At 42.1% G+C, this 23684-nt stretch overlaps 1 protein-coding gene across 1 annotated transcript in view; it reads right to left on the reverse strand.

Moving 5' to 3' along the window:
* Positions 1-23684, reverse strand: part of PTPRN2 (protein tyrosine phosphatase receptor type N2) — a 1314151-nt gene that overhangs the window by 57853 nt on the left and 1232614 nt on the right. The window contains exons 16-17 of the mRNA XM_004372789.1: positions 15265-15338; positions 6571-6648 (exon numbers count right to left, since the gene is read on the reverse strand). Coding sequence (XP_004372846.1) covers positions 6571-6648; positions 15265-15338 — 152 coding nt within the window. The remainder of the gene's footprint in view (positions 1-6570; positions 6649-15264; positions 15339-23684) is intronic.

A 23684-nucleotide genomic window follows, 5' to 3' on the forward strand; every position in this document is an offset into this window, starting at 1 on the left:
AAAACAATTTCTGAGGTCAACTCTTCAGACAGGTATTGGACTGGACTGTGGGACATAAAGTGATACTTGTGAGGAGTGTGCCTCTTCGCTCAAGTAGATACAAGAGACTAAATGGGCAGCTTCTGTCTGGAGGTGAGATGGGAAGGCAGAGAGGGTTAGGAGCTGGTTGAACGGACATGGGGAATCAGGGGTGGAGAGGAGGAGTGTGCTTGCACAGTATAGGGAGAGTAGAGTCACGAAGCAATGTATGTCTAAATTTTTGTATGGGAAAATATTTTTTAAAAAAGAGTTTTCATCTAGGTTTAGTCACACCCAAGATAAATTAGGGAATGGTGAATGTTCCAGTTATTATGGTGAGGTCCCAGTTCCTATGGCTAAGAAGACACTTCTATGTCCCAGTGGTAGGGCAGTGCTGAGTTTAGATATCGTAGTTTTATATTTCCCACCTATAAACATTTATTATGCAACTAAACTTGGCAGAACATGTTGCCTAAAATTTTGTTTTAGAAACTAGTGTTATGTATTTTTCAGGCAGACTCAGGGCTTGGTAACTCATAGAAGCTGCCACTGGGGGAGAAGGACATAATTTTGCCACCAACTCATTCTAAAAAATCTGAAAGATGGGGTAGCATATAGCCAACTCCCTTCAATTGATATTGGCTACTTAGAAAACCCTACGGGGCAGTTCTGTTCTGTCACATGGGGTTGCTATGAGTTGAAATCAACTGGACAGCACCTAACAATATGAACAACAACAAGAAGTTAGTACAGGCTACTGAGGAAGAGTATAAGGCCAAGCCAGTGTGGGTCCAGCTAGAAGGATTGCCATGACTGATTAATGATGTCTGCTATGGGGAAAAGATGAGGGTATGGTGATAAGAATTCCAAGGATTTGTTGAACTACTCTATAACCAGTCCCTTACCCTTGCTACCCAAAATAAATCCTTGACTCTCTAGCTCACACCTGCAGAGACTTCTCCATAAAAGCTGTTTTTTTTAGTCATCTGGTGCTGCTATAACAGAAATACCACAAGTGGATGGCTTTAACAAAGGGAAATTTATTCTCTCACAGTCCAGTAGGCTAGAAGTCCGAATTTAGGGTGCTGGCTCCAGGGGAAGGCTTTCTCTCTCTGTTGGCTCTGGAGGAAGGTCCTTGTCATCAGTCTTCCCCTGCTCTGGGAGCATCTCAGTGCAGGAACCTCAGGTCCAAAGGACGCGCTCTGCTCCCGGCACTGCTTTCTTGGTGGTATGAGGTCCCCCTGTCTCTGCTCCCTTCTCTCTTTTATATCTCAAAAGAGACTGGCTTAAGCCACTATCTAATCTTGTAGATCTCATCAATATAACTGCCGCTAATCCTTCTTATTACATCATGGTGACAGAATTTACAACACATAAGGAAATCATATCAGATGACAAAATGGTAGACAGTCATACAATGCTGGTAATCATGACCTAGCCAAGTTGACAGATATACTGGGGGGACACAATTCAATCCCTGATACTGTCCTTGTGCTCCTTTTAATCTGATTACACTGCTATATTTTGCACTCACATGTGTAAGCACAGTGATGTGCTATAGGCTCTGTGTCTCCAAGATGTAGTACCCAAAAAATCAAACTAAACCCATTGCTGTCGAGTTGATTCCAACTCATAGCAACCCTGTAGGACAGAGTAGAACTGCCCCAGGGATTACAAGGCTGTAATCTTTAGGGAAGCCGACTGCCACATCTTTCTTCTGCAAAGTGACTGGTGGGTTCATACCGCCAACCTTTTGGTTAGCAGCCAAGTGCTTAACCACTGTGCCACCAGGGCTCCTCCAAGATATAGTAAGGACTAGATATTTAACTGAAGGTTTATAAGGCACTCTCAAACAGGGAATTAATTTGAGGTATATCTTCCTTTATAAAATTTATTTTTTGAATTTTTTTATGTAAACCAAACTTTTGGAAATCTAATTCTTAAAATGCATAACGTGTCCTTATAGAAAGAGTTCTAACCACCCGGTAACGAATGGTTTACTGAAGAAAAGAACCAGTTTGTAGTCAACAATGAGCATGCATTGAGCTGCTATGTGTTCAGGACTGAGCCACGGCAGGAGGAAACAGAAGTATTGGGGAGAGTAAGCTGATGGGGATTCCCTGGGTGCTGCAAACAGTTAATGCACTTGGCTGTTAACTGAAAGACTGGAGGTTCGAATCCACCCAGAGGTGCATCAGAAAGAAAGGCCTGGTGATCTACTTCCGAAAAATCAGCCACTGAATATCTTACGGAGTGCAGTTATACCCTAACACATGGGATTGCCGTGGCGGCAACTGGTGGTTTTTTAAGCCGATGGCAGCTGTAGTTTGTACATGTGGAATTCTGTAGTTGTGCTGAAGAGGAAAGGGGGCTAGTGCCACTGAGAGCCAAACCATCCAGGACCAGAGTGGATCTAAATGTCCCATATTTACGTAGACTGGAAAAGCCACCTTAATCCCTGTTCTAGTGCTCCATTTCTAGAAGTGATGACGCTATCTTCCTGTTTCTCTTGCTGAAGACCTTGGAACTCCCTTTAATTTTCACACTCCTCCCTTCTTTTCAGCCCTACCTGCCCTGTGACCTCTCTCTGGACTCTTGCAATGGCCAACTGTCCATATAAAGGTCTATTTTCTTCTTAGCCATCTTCTATATTGCTGCCTTTCTTATTAGCCCCACTTCACAATCACTCTTTTTACGTGGATTTGCTTACCATTGACAGAGAATAAACACTTGTTAGCAAGTCCCAGAAAGGAGCCTCAGTGATCCAGAGGACCGTAAGATCGACACTTACTAAAAGGAAGATGCTTTGATATTTTCTGAAACGTGTTAAATTCCTTGGTTAAAATTTATTGTTGTTGTAGAGGAAGAAGAGTCAGGAAGAGGAGGATATGGAATGTGGGGCTTTTTGTCTCCACGAACAACTGCCTTCTTTGCCACAAGACCAGAAGAACTCGATGGTGCCCAGCTACTGTTACTGAACATTTTGATCAAAGATTCCATGGAAGAATTCTGATCAAAAGGGGGGAAATGTAGAACAGAATTTCAAATTATAATGGACTCTAGACTTTCTGGAGTCATGGAGGTTGGATGAACCCCTGAAACTATTGCCCTGAGGTAATCTTTAAACCTTAAACCAAAAATATCCCCTGGAGTCATCTTAAAACTGAACAATAGTTTAGCTTAACTAGTAAATAATGTCTGCCTTGAGCATTATGCTCTTTCAGGAACTATCTATATGGGATCAAACTGACAACAGCAACTCGAAAGATTAGATGGGAACCTTAAAGGGTGGTGATTTTATGTTAACAAGGGAGGGACAACTCAGAAACGGAGGGTGAAAATGGGTGCACAACTCGAAGAATGTAATCAGTGTCTCTAAATTGTACATGTAGAAACAGCTGAATTAGTGTATGTTTTGCTGTGTATATTCTCAACAACACCAACAAAATAAAATTTAGGAAAAAAAAATATTGTTGTTAGCTGCCAAGATGGCCTCCAACTCATAGCAGCCTCGTGCACAATGGACACTGCCTGGTCCTCGGCCATCTCCATGATCAGTTGCAGATGAGACTGTTGTGATCCATAGTGTTTTCACTGGCTGATTTTCAGAAGTAGATAGCCAGGCCTTTCTTCTTAGTCCATGTTAGTCGGGAAGCTCTGCTGAAAGCTGTTCAGCATCATAGCAACATGCAAGCCTCCACTGACAGTGGCTGTACATGAGGTGCACTGGCTGGGAACTGAACCAGGATCTCCTACATGGAAGGTGAAGTCCTACCACTGAACCACCAATGCCCCTATTTCTGGATCATAGATACTGATAAAATGAATTAATTCCAACAATTGCAACTACCTGTAGTGAACAATAAGAAAAATATTTCAGCCTTCCTATTTATTAGCTATGTGAACTCGGTCAAATTATCAGCCTCTCTAAGCCTCAGGGGTTGTGAAGAGTACACATCAACACGAGTAAAAGCCTTTGACACAGACCCTGGTACACAGCAAGAGGTCGGTGAAGGTGAGCCAATCGTTGCTGTTGTTGCTAAGTGCAAACTTGCCCTCCAGAAGCTGTGATGTTTTTGGCAAGAGAAGCTTTGCATGCATGAAATAATGCTCTTGATGGGTGGGTGACAGGGACTAAAGGCTGGCAAAGATGAAATAAACCATATACGGGAGGCACTGGAGTCCCTGGATGGCGCAAATAGTTGAGTGCTTGACTACTTGTTGAAAGATTGGTGGTTTGAACCCACCCAGATGTGCCTCAGAAGACAGGCCTGAAGATCTGCTTCTGAAAGGTCCCAGCCTTGAAAGCCCATGGGGCAGTTCTACTCTGCACACACGGGGCTGCCAGGAGTCGAAATCGACTCAGCAACAACTAACAACAATGGGAGGCACTAAGTCCCACACATACATAGGCTCATTTTTGGATAATGCAGTAAGGTAGAATCAAAGTTCTGCAGTGATACTAGAATCCTGATGATACTCCTTATTCCACCATAAAATCCAGAATATTCTTTGTCCTTTTTGCGTAAGAATAAGAAACCCGACACAAGCATGGTGTAACAGGAGTACTGGACTGAACACAAGTCTTGGATTGTGTGAATTTTCAATGATAATTCTAAGGGGTAGAAGAGGACTGATGCCTTTATGCTGTAGGGAGAGTTTTGCATAATGTAAGGAAGAGGTTCCTAACACAGACAGAGTTGTCCAACCATGACATGGCACCCAAGGTTGCTGAGCTCTCAGTGACTAGAGGTCTTCTCACTTGGGCTGGATGGTCTCTTGGTGGATGGAGGAAACTCGAGCACCCCATGGGTGTTGGACCAGGTAGTTCTCAAAACCATTCTAGTGCCAAAGCTTAAGGGTTCTGTGTCATAATGACAAGTCTGAACAACCTAACACAAGAATTCAGTTTGATTTTATTTTTTCAATACTGTTAAGACAGATGTAAATAGGAACAGCATGGAACCATACAGCTATGTTTCAGATCTTGGTTCCATAACTTGCTGGTTTAGGTAAATTATATAATCTCTCAGATACTCACTTGCCTCATCTATAAGATGGGGAGAACAATACCTGCCTCTAATGTTACAACGAGTATTAATATGCTTATACAGCAAAGGGCACTAAGCAGGCCTTCAGTAAATCCTGGGCCCCTTTCCTGATGTTTCCAGAAAAACCTCACAAAGACTATTACCAAGGGCAGGGAAAGGAATATGTTCCCTCCTTCAGATGGAAAGACTTGGAAGGTGGTTTATGAGACAGTCAGCACAGGGAATGGGAGGCTACGAGGAATAGAAAATGCCTGGAATGCAAGTGATTGCATGGAGCTTTAGCCAACAAATCTATTTTTGACTCTTACGAACTACTAAATTAGAAAATGATATTACTGTTAGTAATCTGAAATGGCTCAATAGTTATAAATTAGCATGCTGTTATAGCTTGATCACTTGTACTACTGGGTATAAAAGGCACTTCATCCCCGTGGTTGTTACTACATTGAACGGCAGATCTTTTCTCACGTCTCTGTTGTAATTGACTTGATGGCAATGGGTTTGGTTTGGTTTTTTTGCTCCTTAACTAAACTCTCCTTGCAAAGAGTGTCTATCTGTGCCAGGTTCTGAGGACACCTGGCACAGCAACAGATTAAAAACAAACAAACAAACAAAAAAACCCGTTGCCATCGAGTCGATTCCAAGGTGTTTATTATTGCTGCTGAATTAAGAAGTGTGTACTCATGTGGATACCCTGTGGTTCCCCTTTCCAAAATACATTCATATTTGGCTTTGCAATGTGGTTGTTGACTGAGGAAGGAAAAGGGAGGGAAATGGAAAAAGGGAAAACCCATTTGCCCTTCAGAGTTTGTTCTTATTAGCTAATGTTAGCATCAGTTCTCAATCTCTGAGCCTTAGTCTTGGTGATCCAGGGCTATGTTGAATGAAAAGAGACCAGCATGGCCTTTAAAATACACTATAGAGAATGTAGCCCTGGTGGCACAGTGGTAAAAGCATTGACTACAAGCCAAAAGGTCGGCAGTTCAAAACCATCAGTGGCTTCCTGGAGAAAGATGTGGTAGTCTGCTTCTATAGAGATTTACAGCCTTGGAAGCCCTATGGGGTTGCTATGATGCAATTCAGTGGCAGTGGGTTTGGTTTGTTGGTGTAGAGAATGTACAAAGAAGATAAACTCTACTTTGAGCACCCTTTTTTACCTTCATAAAAATAAAACAGCGTAGATAAGAGGTATGTTTGAATAAAATATAACAATTTAAATAATTTCATTTCCTTATAGTTTGTAAAATAAAACTGAAGTGGCTAAAAAAAGTAAGAGTCTTTACAACATTGAATTTTTAAAAGGAATTTTTATATCCTAAACATACTTCAGTTTAAAAAAAATTTAAAAAATTAAAGGACTAACAAAATTCTGGAGCCAAGTAACAGTTGATGAACACCTGTATACAAGTTTCAGTTGGCTTAATAGAACCCAAGGCATTATTCATGACCAGCTTATTAACATCTTAGTTTCAGAAAAAATAAATTAATCAATAGAATTCACCTGCCAGAAGTCAGCCACGGTAGCAGGAAGTGGTCCTTGGGTTGCAATATATGCAGGACTCCTAGGGTCATGATCCATCTGAAGAGAAAAGATTACAGTAACAAAGATTAGGTTAAAAAATCAGTTCAAGTATAAGGAAGTAATGGTGAAGAAGGAACTGAAGGTATATACTGCACTGACCACCACAGTAACACACCGAGCTGACCCGACTCATGGCACCCCCCTGTGTGTCAGAGCAGAACTGTGCTCCATAGGGTTGTCAATGGCTGATTTTTTGGAAGTAGATCACTAGGCCTTTCTTCTGAGGCCCACTTGAACCACCAACCCTTCAGTTAGTAGCTGAGCACATTAACTGTTTGCACCACCCAGGGACATATTAACTCACTCACCTACAGCAATAAGGAAAAAAGAAAAAGACTCCAGATTGCTTCTGCTTTATTACTCTTCCTTGACGCCAACATGCTCCCACATCAGACAAGACAGCACTGGTAGTTCTATGCCCTGGACCTGGGCTATCATATCTGAAATGCTTTTCTTACATGAAAATGGAGGTTATAGGAGCAACATCAACAGAAATGAAGATCAGTAGCCCACATAAACTAGATGCCAATAAATCAATTCTCTAACCTTAAGACCAGGCTGCTTGGCCATCCAGACCTCCGGCAGGGTGGTGGAGATAAAGGGAAGGAGCAGAGCAGGCTCCGCTGGGCTCTCTAGCTCCCCAGCGCAAGTAAAGTTTACACTACACGTATGCAAATGATTTCAGAGCAATTCAGCCAGGGCTCCCAGAGAAATGACCTCTATTTCCACCCCAGGCTGTACATAACCAGCCCATCTGCAGTAACCACTGGCGCTGGGCCGGCAGAGGGTAAGCTTAAGTTCTTAGCTGAGAGGACGGGCACCGTTCATCCACATACCATGGATAAATTCTTCAGTGTTCTGAAGAATTAATTAACAACTGGCATCCTGCTGCCCAGGAAGAGTTAACTCCTCTACCAGGGGAGCTTGTTTGTGTTTTCCGTACAAGTGGGCTTGCTGGGGCTGGGTCATTGGGCAGGTCCCTCTCTGTGAGTGCCTGCAGCGTGGTAAGTACTTCACGGGCAGTGTGTCCCAGCCTGCAAGTCACTCATTTCCTATTTTGTTTCTACCATGCCAAATGGGGGACTAAAAACAAACAAACAGAAAGGAATGCAGTTGTGGTGTGTGGCTAAGCTGATTTGCCCAAATGCATCCTGCTAGTCTCAATACGGGAAGTTTGGCTTAAAAGACCTTAATTATAACATTTAATTCAAAGACTGACAAAGCAGAAGAAAAAGAATCTGAGAAACAAAGCCTTGAGAAGCTAACAGGATTAAAGCACAGTGCTGAGGGGTACAGATGCACTGGGTACAGTCCTGTCCCCTAAGTCCCAAGCTTGACCATTCTGAAGACGGCAGGAAGACACTAGGCTAGGTGTCAGCCCAGATTTCTTCATCACTGTAATTCCAAAATTACAGAATGTCTCCTCCCCCTCCTACCCCAAAAGGACCACAGAAACCAGTCCCAGAAGACAGCCATGCTGGTGGGAAGCAAACACACGTGGAATCTCCCCTTTCTGTAAGACTGCACTTATTTGTTAGACTTACACAGTCCTTTATTTTTTCATGTCCAGAGCTAGAATGTATTCTTTTGATATCAGGGTCTGCTTAAAAAATTAAAATACTCTGTATTTAAGGATATTATTAAGAATGCATTTCTCAGTACAGTGAAAAATGGGAAAGTTTCAACCACATATAATTCTGAACCTCACATGAAGGACTCCGGCTGTACATTTCCATGTCACCTGAAAACACTGCATCAACGTGCAGCATATTGTCTTTAACAGTAATCTCGCAAATCTGTGCATAGCCTATCAACACGTTCCTTGATGACGGTTGTCAGCATAAAAGAATGCACCTTATAATTATGTACACTATAAAAGAGGGAAAGAGCATAAAAGAACAGATGTAAGTTATTCTAACAGAACAACAATATGATGCTAGCTGAGGGGGAGGGGAGAAGCAAGAAAAAAGCTTTTTGTGCATCTAATTTAGTGATTCATAATTAAAACTGGACCTCATATTGAAATTCACCACAACACACACAATACAGGTAAAATTATGTTACTCTCACTGAAAGCCCCAATTAAAATGTTTCAGTAAGAGAACGTTTAGCAGAAATAAGGAGTTTTGATTTTTTTAAAATATGCACTTGTTGGGGGTGACAGCTATTTACTGAGACCCTTGCCTCTTCTCTGCAAATAGTCATGCATAAAAATTAAAACCCATCTCCTTTCCAAATGTGTGTGTGGGGCATGTGTGTGTGTTTTGCCAAAAGCAATTTGGAGAGCAACACATTTTAAAATTGTGAGTATGCTCAAACTAGTGTATTTAGTTGCTTTCAAAATGAGAAAGATATGATTAAAAGTAAAAATCTGGACAGAGTTTTAGGAGGATAAATAAGGCAACTTTTATGAAAGGTCTTAATTGTTATGGTATTTTAAATTGCTTAAAGCTGGCACTTGTACAAATGCCCAAAGCAGAAGCAGAAAGCCAACGATGTTGTGAGGAAGAGGATCAAACAACGGATAGTCACACTCAGCTCCTGAACTTGGGACTTCGCCCCCTTAGTCCTTCCCCACTGCTCAGCTGCTGTCACAGAACTGCTATTTGGAATGCAGTAAATATCACAAGGATGGCAGAGAGGTGAGATGCGTCACCAGTTGAACTATAATTCAAAAGACAGTTACAATTATTTCATTCCCTACACATTCTGTTGAACAGAAAATAATTCTGGGCAGAAGCACTTCCTCCTTGTAGCAAACATAAGGAACAGGAGGTCTGATCATGGTTTTATGCAGTCTTTAAGTGAGTAAAAGGAAAGCAAATATTTAACTAAATGAACACAAGTTTTATTAAATTTAAGATTTGCAAGGAAGGAGAAGCGTACTTAGAGGAAATCAAGTTCCCACTAACACTATTTTCCCATAAAGGCATTTGACTGACAACCACAACATGGTAAATATGTGTCTTCTCTCTTCCTTAAACCAGTGAGTTGCCATCAAGTTGATTCCAACTCATGGTGACCCCATGTGTGTCAGAGTAGAATTGTACTCCATAGGGTTTTCAATGGCTGATTTTTCAGAAGTAGATGTCCAGACCTTTCTTCTCCCAAGGCATCTCTACTGAAACTCCAGCCTTTCAGTTAGCAACCAAGTGGGACTGCAGGTCTGTTTGGACCTCCTCTGACCCTCATGCTTAATCGTCCCCACCTTCTTTCTCATTATTTCCTCATAGTATACTTTTTATTTGTATGAACGTTATGTTTGTACATACAAACTACGTGACAGTGGAAAAGTCACTCTCTCTCGGGGCCTCAGTCTCAGTGTCTGGGAAATGGTGGCTAGCAGCGGGAGCAAGGGGCTGGACCATATGCTCCCTAAGAGCCTTCTTAGCTCTGGCCTTCTCCAGGCACCTGTATGTGCAGACTCATACACACGTATGTATGTGTGGATATCTCAGCTTTTGTCAGTTATACTGAAATATCAGTGAAAACCTGTAAATTTATTAATTTAGAAGTCATGCTATCAGGTAGGCTGAGCTCTCTGTTCTCACTTCTGAACTGCCAAAGATCAAAGGACTCTGCTTCTGTAAGCGCAGAGTTTACACGCAGTCTAGGAGCACTAGGGGCTGGGCCATCTGAAGAGGGAAAGTGGTGCCATTATTAAACATTTTCTCCTGTAATGAGAGTTTTCTGAAGTAACACTGCCCTGGCAGAGAAGTCAGTATCACAGAGAATCAAATGTTATTCATTGCTTTGTGATTTCACGTAAAATGAAGATTAAAGGGCATCATGACCCAAGTATAATTAGCTAGTATAATTTTGCTTTTACTATGATTTTTTTTTCATTTCAGAAAAAGGAAAAGCATTTGCTTCTGTGGAATCTATTATCTATGTGGTAGACTGGTTCTCATAAAGACACCAAATGAAGTAGGATACAAGTAAGGTTTATTTCTATGTATTTGTAATTATAAATAATTTTAAAAGATCTAGTGATTTGCCTTCAGCTATACAAAGACAATTATGCAATAAGCACGAGTGATTGGTTTTATCTTTAGAAGCACTAATCTGCATAAAAAAGTAACAATAGTCTCCCCAATATTCCAAATAAAACTGGTTTTATAAACAAGTATTCAGCATTTCAAGACCACAGAACCAATATTCTGAAGCTTTGAACAGCGCAAGAACGGCTCCCGAAGGAGGAGTTTTCTGGTGGTGGTGATAGTGAAATGAGGTAGATTCTGCTTCCAAACAAGCCACGGCCACCATGAGCTCTGACTCACACTATGGTCTCAGGTGCCATCAGGGCCAGCCATTGTGGGGGGGCTGGGGAGGACGGGGAGTCACACTGTGTCTTAGTCATCTAGTGCTGCTCTAACAGAAATACCACAAGTGGATGGTTTTAACAAAGAGAAATTTATTCTCTCACAGTCCAGTAGGCTACAAGTCCAAATTCAGGGCGTCAGCTCCAGGGGAAGGCTTTCTCTCTCTGTCGGCTCTGGAGAAAGGTCCTTTTGATGCATCAGTCTTCCTTTGGTCTGGGAGCATCTCAGCGCAGGAACCTCAGGGTCCAAAGAACTCGCTCTTCTCCCGGCACTGCTTTCTTGGTGGTGTGAGGTTCCCATGCATCTTTACTCGTTTCTCTCTTTTATATCTCAGAAGATATTGGCTTAAGACACTATCCAATCTTGTAGACCTCATCGGTATAACCTCATCATAATGATAGAGTTTACAACACATAAGGAAATCACATATAACCTCATCATAGTGATAGAGTTTACAACACATAAGGAAATCATATCAGATTACGCAATCATACAATACTGGGAATCATGGCCCAGCCAACTTGACAGGTATTTTGGGGGGACACAATTCAATCCATGACACACTGCTTATTCTAAAATCTTAGACACTGTGAATACGCGTTTGATTTCTGTAGTTCTCTCTACCCACCCCCACATCTACCTTTTCTAACATTTAAACCAAATTTCACAGAACCTTTTCTTAAAAGCAAGAAAGTATCAAGCCTCAGTTTACAAGTGACTTTTCCAGATACAAAGTCTTAATACTTGAACTCTGGGGAAATTATAACTTTAGGAATTAATGGGAGAGAGACTATCAACTTGCATTCTTCTCATGTTTTATTCTTATGTGTTGAAATGTGTTTAAGTAAAATAGTAATGTAAATCCTAATTATACACACATGCATGTTTGGGTATAAATATTTTCCGAGAATCAAAGAACTGGTTCCCATATTTGGCCAATTTCTTATGATTATCAGGATATCCAACCTATCACGTTTTTCTGAGGAGTAAATTTGTCCCCGTTTAAATGAGTCAAATGCGTTTTCGATTAAAACTTTAAACAATTTTTTTCTTCCTTAATAACAGCAGAATGAAGGTTATTCTTAAGTATCATTAGAAATTCCAGAACTGTTCCTGGCAACAAGGCTTGTATGCTGTGCCTGAGCAAACTGTCATGTTAATGATATTCCTCCGAGTGGTGTCTTCCCTAACTGCCAAGCTGAGTTTTTAAATGTATCTGCTGGGCTTCTGCTCACATACCCTACGCGGGAAAACAGAATTCCCATTTACTTTCATGACCTTTGATTTAAAAGCAAAGATTGCACATTATTCACTACTGGATGATTTCCCTGAAATTTAATGAGGACTATACAGACATGACAGATGTAATTATCATAGTTTTCTTCTGCACAGTCAGGGTCTTCTCATGCTATAATTGCGAGCTTTCCACTCAACTGCTGCTAGCAAGGTTGCTGTTGTCCTTGCAGCTATTTTAGAAAGAGGTACTGTAGGTTTCTTCTAGGCCGTTCTTACAACCCAAATTTGAAAAAAAGAATTGTGGTATGAAATATAGGAAAAATATCAAATGGTACCGTCAAATTACCTCTTTTTCCTAGCATCACCTTCTGACTCAAGTCCCTGGCCCGTGAGGCCTAGGAAGGTCATGCTGAATTTCTACTAATCAAAGAGAAACTGGGAATGGCATGGAGTACAAGAATTCGTATCACACACACCCTTTAATGCCTGCGTGTGTGAGAGTGTAAGCGTTGCTGGGCAGTTTCTGCAGATGACACAGTTCTGCACCAAGCCCCGCTATTCCCACTAAGATTCAGCTTTAGCCTGAAATAGCTCAGACACCTGGAAGTTGGAGTCCACAAAGCAAGGGAAAATTGAGCACAGCCACACACTGAACTTCATTGTCTTAGACTTGAAAAGAATGGCTTTATTCTTTATTCTAACCTTATCGTATGGTTCATTTTAGAGAAAAGGGACCACAACGGGAAGAAAGCAGCTTTTTTTTCTTTTCCCCAGTTTTAAGTTGACATCACTAATACGCACTTTTTAGGGACCAAATCCAGGCCCCTTATAAAACCCAACTTCATGAGAAATTATGTTACATACACAGGGGCAGATTATTCAACAGGCAAGGTAAGCACGGTGCTTACCCTGCTGCTTACCCTGCTTACCAGATCATCTGTAGCAAACAATTTCACATTTCTCACCACATCAAAGATTCTGCTTCTAGGTATGGCTGGAACCTGTCTCTCTCCCAATCCCACAGCATCTTCCTACAGAATCAAAGCCTCTCTTCACGTTTACAATCCCTGACGGGGCGGATGACCCAGCAAGCAAGGTAAGCACAAGCTTACATGTGCAAGTATTAACTCATCTGTCGTGAGCAGTTTCACGCGTTTTCCATCACGTCAAGGACGTGGTGAAACCCATGTGAAATAGTTCACTACAGATTAGTGAGTACTTGCACACGTAAGCCCATGCTTACCTTGCTCACTGGGTCCTCCGTCCCTGTGTATACCTAAAATCAGAGATTAGTAAATCAGTGAGGTTTGGTTTGATTTTTGACTTAGAATTGATAGAAGAAGACTCAACACATCACACTGTAGTAAAAAAAGGCTAAATTAATGGCGCCAAGTGGGAACATGTGAAACAGCAAATGAAACAAATCTTTAAAGTCGGCCTCTGCTGGAAGTGAAGACACGAAAGCACGACTCATTCCACTGTTTTTTCAAAAAAAACAGAAGTACCGGCTCAGGTGGGTGCAGACTAAGTGCATCAGACCAGCTATTCACTTTTAACTCACCTTTCCAAAGTCCAGGGTGTTACACTGTGCTTTCACTGTATGCGGCTGTGACGTTTCCAGAAATATGATTTGATCCACGGTATGCTGAAGTCTTAATAATAAGCTATATACAATATATACTAACATACGTAAATAGAATCCACAACTATACAGTGGTCTACAGTCAACAGTTTCTACTTGTTCTGATCTAAAGCCTACCAGTAAAGGAAGAAAACAGGACTGTCAATACACCACATGAGTGCGTGTTATGAGTCTGGAGATGACCCACTGTCTCTCAGTAACCAACACCACCAGTAAGCTCCCTCTTTCAGGTTAATGAGAACAGCGCTACATCTCCCAGGGACAATATTTGATCGAGTAAATCTGAAATTGTTATGAGATGTCTTGATGCTTCTCAGAAGACCAAATTAGAGAAACACACTTTAAAGAGGTAGACACTGCAACCAGGATTCCTCATAAACACATATTAAATCTCCACCTTTTCCCTGACATTGGGTTACAATGCTGTCAACCATGCTTTCTAAAAAATTCTTTGAACAGTTTCATTTCACTCTTCACACCTACACTCATTCTAACTTAATTTGGAAAAGCCAGTTTGAGTCATCACTTAAATCTGACTTTTTAACCTCTCTCTGCCACTCGCTTCATTTCTCTTTTCTTTGTTCAGCTTTTAGTCAGCGCCTGATTGTCCCCTTTTCAGCCTTATCTGCTACCCCTAAGGCTCTCGACAGGGGAAGAATAATATTCAAGTGCTGCACAGGAGAAGGCAGGCTGATAGCACGAGATCACATCAGGAGTGGGCTGGTAAGGAACTCTCTGGAAGTCAGGAACGCCTGCTATCCACAGGTGTCTTATACCAAGTGAGTTATAAGAAGCTGCTATGCCAATTTTTCCAGAAATAGAAAATATTTCAAATCTCTTGCACTCCTCTAAAGCATCAGTTCCCTGAGTAAGGAAACAGTCACAAAGCACTCTCTTTTTCTTAAAATAAAGGCTTCCACCCACTGGCAAAACCTGAAGGGAACTAACCTATTATTGTGAATCTGCCTTAGCGTCCTCAATTGTTTAGAAAAGTAGCAGGTTTGGGTTGGGCTTTTTCCCATCCCCCTGAAAAACTAAAGGAAGGAGCAACTCTAGAAAATGAAAATACAACCAATTAAGAATTCTTCCAAAAAGTCACAGGTTCCTGTCAGTAAGTTACCAAGCTGCTGTTGCTGAACATTGTACTTGTCCCTAGACCTACCACACCATTTCCACCCCACTTAACGAAGCAGCTGCTGCCTGGCGTGAGAGGTCCAGGCAGGAACCCTCAAGAGGACAGGCTGAGGGATGGAGAGCCAGCTTCTGCCGGTATCTGCTTGAGACTGTTACCACCTTACTACCTACAGCATGGCCCAGACTCGACTTCCCCTTAAGAACTTCTCTTGTGATGTGGCTACATTCATGCCGAGAAAGAAACCAAGAGCTGACTTTTAACTCAGGTTATATACTTACGATGGGGCTGGCGTTGATGTAATCAGAGTTGCTGTGGCTGTTTTCCAATTTCAGCAGTATCCTGGAGTGATCATCTGCAAGCAACACCACGAACAAACAGTTAGATTTCCACACAGCCCTTGGTCTGTTTAGAGAGCATGTTACGTCGCTTTAACAAGGAATGTCCAATACCCTCTCAGGCCATAAAACGCCATTCCAATGCTCTCCTCTTCGGGATTCTCCTCTTAACTCTGCTGAATTGTCTTTGTTGTGTACTTTTTCCTTTCTGTTCTCCGTTTATGACCCTTACGTCACATCATAAGTCGTCTAAAAACAGGGTGTTGGGGGCGGCGGGCGGGTGGGGGGGAGACAACTCAAAGTTCCCACATGGTAGAATTTAGATGTTCTTATTTAATTTTCAAATAGTAAGATTCGGCATTCTTCTATGATACTTTATATACAATGTTTACCTTCAAATTAATAGACATATTTGCTAACATTCTGTAAATAAATACAAATACGAATACTAAGCTGTGGGCCAATGTTCAAAATATAAAGTTCTGTAATCTAAAAAGGGAATTCCTAGGTAGGGCTATAGGGTCCTATAGGGTTGCTCTGAGTCGGAATCAACTTGGTGGTAACGGGTTGGTTTCTGGTTTAGGTGGGCGAACAGCTAAGTGCTCCACTACTAGCCAAAAGACTGCCAGTTCAACCCCCCCCCCCCGAGGCACCACAGAAGACAGGCCTGGCAGTCTACTTCCAAAGAGTCACAGCCTTGCAAATCCTGTAAAGGACAGTCTACTCTGCACACACTGGGTGGCCATGAGTCAGGACACTAGACAGCAGCTAACAACAACAGCAATCTAAAAAGAGATAAATACAAATACTTGAGAATACAGGAATTTTGTTTTAAAAGCAGAGTAAGAGAAAAAGGGAAAGCAGATGGAAGGGGACGAGAGGAGAAGTTTACAAGTGGAAACTTACTCACATATAAATGTACCTCAGACAGGCAAACCAATCTGATTTATGTTGAAATCAGACACAACAACTGGGATTGGTGACACTTCTGATTTGTCAGAGCTCAGTGCATTTCATACATGAATTATTCTTCATTTTAGTTCTGAAAGAGTCACCACCCTGCTTACTCTGGCATACGTTTTTGCCTTGTTTTTCAGGAACTTTTTGTTTTTCAGGAATGTGGCCTTCTGTGGGAAGTCAACGAGGGCCTGCCAGTGAGCGGGAGTCAGGGACGTTGGCTGGGTCAGCTTGGGCAATGTCAAGCCCTGCCAAGTTCACAGTGGGGGGAAACACCCAAGACCTCCCTATCCCTATGCCTTCTCTGCAAGGTGCCAGCTGAAAACCGAAAGTGATACCACATGCTCAGCTCTCTAATCCTTTGCTCCAATGAATGTCTTTTTTGGTGGTACACACGATACCATGTATTTTATTTTCTTCTGAGAAAATAAAGACAGCCTGAGGCTGGGACAGTAGAAGCAGGGTTTTCAGCTGGGTGAGCTGGTCCCGCCCTCCTGTGCCTCGTGGACAGACAGCTGCCTGCAGACCGCACTGCTCCCCAAGGAGATGGCTCCCAATCGTGAAAAGCAGTTCAGGAGAGGCCGCGAATGCACGGGCACTCTGCTTCTGTTTGTGCTTCTTTCATTTCTCTCATAGCTTTTGTTTACACTTTTTTTTTTTTTTACAACACTTGCTGGGGTTGGGGAACTTGGTGAGTCCCGTAACTGACTGAACTTGGAAAGCATCACCTATTGGAGACCAGTGTATCGGAATTTACTTAAGACTAGGTTGGACACCATTCCATCAATCTTATTAAAATATTAATATTTTCAGCCACAAAGAGAAATGATACATTTTGGATACATGCTATGGTATGGATGAACCTTGAAAACATTATGCTGAGTGAAATAAGTCAGACATGGGATGACAAATATTGTATGATCCCACTTATGTGAAATAGCTGTAATAAACAAACCCATAGCAACAAAAGTTTTTTAGTGGTTACCAGGGGCAAGGGAAAGGACAAATGGGAGTTACTGCTTAAGGGGTACTAAGTTCCTGTTTGGGGTGATAAAAAATCTTTTGAAAATGGACAGTGGTATTGATTGTACAACCTGGTGAATGTAACTAATGTTTCTGAATTATACACTTAAAATTATTAAAATGGAAAAGTTTTGTTACATGTATTTTAAAATAAACTTTAAAAAAAAATTCATGTTAACTTTTTCAGTAGGACAAGATAAATAAGAAACATCTAGAGGCAGGGAAGAGTTTATATATTACATGATATATTTATATGTAGATACATTATATGTGCCCAAATGTTGTGGGCCACATCATTCCAGCAGCCTTTTATCTGCAGTATGAATAATGATACAAAAATCCCACGGACTGAATGGCTTTGGGCTCCCATGAACTTATTTTTAAGAGATTGAAAAATTGGCAGTGGCAGGAAATTGAAATAAAATTTACCAGAAAAATTGGTCAACTCTGACATCCTAACCCCACAGAAACACCATCAGAAAAAAGGAAGCTCAAGAGGCTCAATTTCACAGTGTGCTGCCACATGGACACATCCAAGCAAGAGACGAATATTCTACTCAGAAGTAGGTACCCTTTTCTAAAGGGGGTGCCCCGGGCCTATTGTTCCCACCTGCACGGAACTGTGGAATTAAAGAGCAGGACTTGTAGCTGCTTCCAGAGGGGCCCCCAGGAGCCTGGCCTCATTATAAATATTTTCAACACAGACAACTCTAGACACTTGTGATATAGTGACAACTGGGCACTGCTCCCGATTGTCTGAAAAACCTTTACAAAGAGCAGGTCGCCAGCACAGAGAGCGGAGCGAGCGGATGGGGAAGAAGAATTACAGCCTACGATTTCCTGGCTTCAGGAATTGCAGGTTTTGAACGTGCTAAATGCGTCCAAAGACAAACCGTCCCCCCTCGTGAGCTCAACAGGCACTTGGAGAAAGCCCGGGCTTCAGAAAGCAGGCTGCTTGGTTGGTCTGGTCACAAAGGGGCTGTGGGGCATTACTCTGCAGGCAGTAAGCAGCAAAGAGAAGGCGGCTGGTGCTTTCGTGGGGTTTAGTCAACAAGTGTCACCTGGACCTTCTAATTGAAAAATTAAGAAAATGTTCAACAAGTTTAAGAATCTCACTGAAATAAAAATGCAACTTCAGAGCACTGTATTCTAAATGGTAGATGGGGACAGTCTGTCCTGTGCCCCTGAGCCTCAGCTTGTACTGTTGATTTTAACTAGATGAGGATTCCACAGAATTTCTGAAGTTTCTCTTTTTTGAGAAGTATTTTATTAGTTGCATTTGTTTCCCCTTTTGTCACCATTTTAAAGGTAGGACTGAGTCCTTGGGTTGTGCAAATGTTAATGTGCTCAGCTGCTAACTGAAAGGTTGGTGGTTAGAGTCCAACCAGAGGCCCCTCAGAAGAAAGGCCTGGTGATGTACTTCTGAAAAATCAGTCACTGAAAACTTTATGGAGCACAATTCTACTCTAACACACACGGGGTTGCCCTGAGTAGGAATCAACTCAAGAGTGACTGGTTCGTTTTGAGTCTAGGTCAGAAATAGTTCTTCTACCTTCCTCTCCTATATTTGATCTTGCAGCAACAGGTTGATTCTAAAATGAACAGTGAGGTTACTTTGTAATATTGGACCATTTTGAGCCTCAATTTGAAATGACTGGAATATCCTGGAAGGGTCAGAGTGGTGCTTGTTAGGGTCCAGTGGAGGGAGGGTAGCATCATGTAAGAGGGGTTGTGATGACTTTCATTTCGCTGGACAAATCTCTTCACTCTTGTGATTCACTCTTCCTGTTCATCGAATGGACCAATGGACCTATCTTGTTTTTTAAGAGATGTCATGAGAGGAAATGACAGGACGACATCAAGTTCTGAACATCCTAAAAGACAAAAGGCCAGGTTTAGTATGGCCACCTTTGTCCTTCATCATGCAAAGGGAGGGCAGCCTGGCATGGCAGGTTTAGGAGATTCACACAAGGTCAAAAGGCAAGTTGGGGTGAAGCCAGAACCAGAGTTTACAAGCACAGAATTCTCCCTCTCACTTACGCTCGATTTCTGGAATACTGCTCCTTCCTATTCTCAGTATGAAACACACACCCACTTCTCATGGGAGCAAATATAACACAATGACCTCAACCTCCAGGCAAGATTTATAATAACCCAGATGCTTACATTTCCATTAAGAAGCAGGAGCGCTCTTCAAAAACTTAGCCTGAGAACACACTTAGAAACCAGGAAGACATGGGAATTCAAGTGGCTTCTTTCTTTCTGTATCTGGCCCTATAACTTTCTGAGTTATTTTTCCCCAGTAAAACATACAATCAGACATTTTATCAGGAAGGAAAGGAGAAAAACACCAAGAAGAAACTTGTTGAATTAACACATTGTGTTTCCCCTTTTCTGAACTCCTCAAGCATTTATCATGTATTAATGCCTTATTTAAGAATATTTCACATTTCTCTAATAGTCTATATTTTCTAAAAGCGGTTTCACATATATCATCTTCATTCTCCCTTGAACACTATGACACAGATCGGCGAGGTACTATTTTCCCACTTTAGAGCTGAAGAAACTAACGCCGAGAAGGACCAAATGACATACTTGACAACGGCCGTATGGTCAGCAGGTAAGAGCAGGTTGAAATCCTGTCTCTGCCACTTACTACTACCACCACTTGCCATCGATTCGACTCTGACCATTGGTGACCCCAGGTGTGTCAAGAAGAACTTCACAGAGTTTTCCATGGCTGAGTTTTTGGAAGTAGATCACCAGGCCTTTCTTCTGAGGCACCTGTGGGTGGACTCAAACCTCCAACCTTTTGGTTAGCAGCTGAGTGTGTTAACCATTGCACAACCCAGGGACTCCCTGCCACTCACTAACCAAAAAATTAAACCAGTTGCCGTCAGGTTGATAGTTGCCACTTACTAGCCAGGTGATACTTAGGTAAATTACTCAGTATTTTAAGCTGTCAGATTTCTCATCCAAAATGTAGGATAAAAATATCTAACTTGATGTGATAAACGGTATACACACACACACACACACACACACACACACACACATATATATAGTACTTTCCGCAATGCCTGGCATATGGCAAAGAATTTAGGAACAAGTTCAAGATTACAGATGGGCACGTACTTTGTTGAGTAAAATTCATCTGGATTGATAAAACTTATTCATGGTACATTGTGTTGTCAGTAAATATAAGATGATGTTCATAAATACCAACAAAAGAAACAAGTTCCAGAATTTCTTCTTGATTATTGCTCGGGCAAAGAACCCCTGAAGACAGCCAAACTACAATGCTTCGGGGGACACTAAAACTTCATCATAAACTGATTGATGCTACTAATTTGTTATCTTCTAGATCTTTCTCATGCTCCATGTGAACACATATAAGGTAAATACATGGAGGCTTTCTTTGCCCATATTATCCTGCAACATGTATTCCTAAGGATAGTATTTTCTTATGCTTTTCGATTATGCTATTCGCATTGTTTAAGCAATCTGATATATATAGGTCAGTAATCTTCGCACCACTAGTGGATGGCTTCCCTGATGTTGCAGATTTGTGACGTGAATCAGGGCGGCTGGAGAGTCACTGGTTAACACTGGTACTCGACAAGGGGATCTCCTCATCCAAGCGGATGGCCAAATGTTCTCTTGGGGCTCTCCAGCTGTCTCAATTCTCTGTTAAGAATTAGATGAAATCGATTAAACCAGCAGGATGCCATATTTTTATTTTACTTTGAGGATGTTGCTAGTGGAAATGTGGGGTGAGTCAGGGGATGGTCCAGCACTTTGTTCCTGGAACTTCAAGAACCTGGGTCTTTCATGGGGGACTGATGCATGTGATAAAATCAACACGTGGCTGGGCTACACCCAGGGTATCTTTTGCTCGTTGGAAGATGGAAAATGGTATAAGAGACTACAAGCTCCTTCCCCAGTTTCATGTGGCCCATTGATGGTTTCACATACTGCAAACACATAGCCTGAAACTGTCATCAATATACCGGCTGTGAACCCTGCTCTAATGATTTTAGCCAATTACACAAGGAAATGACTTTATTTATTTGGACTTGTCATAGTTTGGGCAAAGCAGTAAATTACTGCTGAGAAACTAAATAGACTTTGCATTTCTTTGCAGGTTCGGGAGCTAGAAGACAAGCAACAGCGTGACTGTAAAACCTACTTGCTCTGAAGAGCTCAGTCCTCTTTACAAGAAAAGATAGCTCATACTTCTTTCTATAAGCGTTCCTTCATCAGTAAGTCAGTGTGCAGTAAGGAATTTGGCCTTGCCCAAAGAGAAGTTGTAGCCTCCTGGGAGGAAGACTTTAAAGCCTTGGAATTTCCTGAGTGACAGGAATGTCTTGTTATTCGGGGTGGGCCTCTTGGGCCACACCTGATAATTTATGCTAACGAAGTGACTTATGGTGGGCACTCGGGCCACATGAGATCAGCCCAACCTTCTGGGAGGTAGGGCTGAAGATGGAGTTCAGTCATGTGGACAATGGATTGATCGCTCCTATCTACTTAATGAAGCCCAATAAAATCTGTGGACACCGAAGCTCGAGGGACATTCCCAGGTTGGCAGTGCTCCGTGCGTATCATCACACATTAATCCTGGGAGGATGATGCATCCTGTAAAGGATGTTTTGTGTTTGGAGCCACCCCAGACTCTGCCCTATGCATCTCTTCCTTTGGCTGATTTTCGATATCCTTTCCCTTTAATAAACATAACCATGAGTATAATAGGCTTCAGTGAGTTCTGTGAGTCTCTGGCAAATCATTGAGACTGAAGGGGGTTTTGGGAAACCCCTGAATTGCAGTTGGTGTCAGAAGTGAGAGAGTTGTCATGTGCACTTTCTCCTCTAACTGTAGTTGGACGCTAACTCCTTGCAGCTTGTTCAAAAGTCTTGGGCAGACTTGGCAGTCTGGGGACTGTGCCCTCAGATTTTGTAGTTTGGCCGACTCTGAAGAGTCAGTAAACAGAAAAGTGTTCTCCTTTTAAGTCTGTCAGAAACTTTTAGCTCAAACTATAAAGATCATCAAACTTTTAAGAGAAAAAGTAAAAGAGTTCTGTTCAGGGCCTCCTTGTATCATAACGTAATGTTACATTTGGGCAAACTGAAATAGGCTGAGATCACATATTCAGAAAGCCCTCCTACATCCAAAGACAGTCACGGGCAATACAAAATGAGGAACCTGTTACAGCTCACTGTCCAGGAAGCACACTACCTACTGATGAGCAGTCAAAGAAATTAAGAGGGCCATGTTTCACACTCCAGCACCCTAGGGCAGATTATCCAATAGGCAAGGTTAAGCATGGTCCTTACCTTGCTTACCAGATAATCTCTAGTGAGCATTTTCACATTTTTCACTACATCAAAGATTCTGCTTCTACTTATGGCTGGCATCTGTCTCTCTCGCAACCCCATAGCATCTTGCTACAGAATCAAAGCCTCTTTTCACATTTACAATTCCTGACAGGGGTGGATTACCCAGTGAGCAAGGTAAACTCGGGCTTACTTGTGCTTATTTACTAATCTGTAGTGAATAATGTCACTACAGGTTAGGAAGTAAGCACAAGTAAACCTGTGCTTACCTTGCTCACTGGGTAATCCACCCCTGTCAGCACCAAACACACCAAAAGCAGCTGTCACAGAGCAGTGACACTAGCCTGCAATTTGGTGGCCAAGAGGCTTGGTCTTGTATCTAGTTTCTTAAATTGTTTCACCAGAATCTCCTTCAGATCTCTCAAATGGCAATCTCAAAATAGGATTACCAGCTTGCTCGGTAGGTGAATGGCTGTGCAGGTAGGTTGTAAGGGCCTAGAGAACAGCAGGATCACCGTCCTCCAGGCAACATTAACTGCACAAGAATCTCACCATTGTGTATCTACACAGAAAAGGAACACTCCAGGCATGACGTGTGCCCTGAGCAGAGTGGAAGGAAGAAACCAACTCCCAACGTTCTCAGGTTGCTGTGGTCTCACAAAATCAAGCACAAGCCATTGAAACGTCATGGAGACATACGAGGTCAGGTTACTCCTGTTCTCGTTTTGCTTTCTCTCTACGTACTTGTCTGCTCTTTATCCTGTTATTTAACCTGACGTCGATTTTAGTTTCATCATCTCTTAAATGAAGGGGTTGACTTAGATGATCTAAAAAGTGCCATGTTACAAAAGTTGGGATTCTATGAGAAAATCGTGAAATAGACATGAGGCATCAAGCAAAAGATGCCTTCTGAGCAAAGGCAGCATGCAGAATGACTGGGAGGGGGCCTTCTGAGCAAAGACAGCATGCAGAATGACTGGGAGAGGGCCTTCCAAGTAAAGACAGCAGGCAGAATGACTGGGAGGGGGCCTTCTAAGTAAAGACAGCATG

The sequence above is a fragment of the Trichechus manatus genome, unplaced genomic scaffold, assembly GCF_000243295.1.
Source record: "Trichechus manatus latirostris isolate Lorelei unplaced genomic scaffold, TriManLat1.0 scaffold00020, whole genome shotgun sequence".
NCBI lineage: Eukaryota > Metazoa > Chordata > Mammalia > Sirenia > Trichechidae > Trichechus > Trichechus manatus.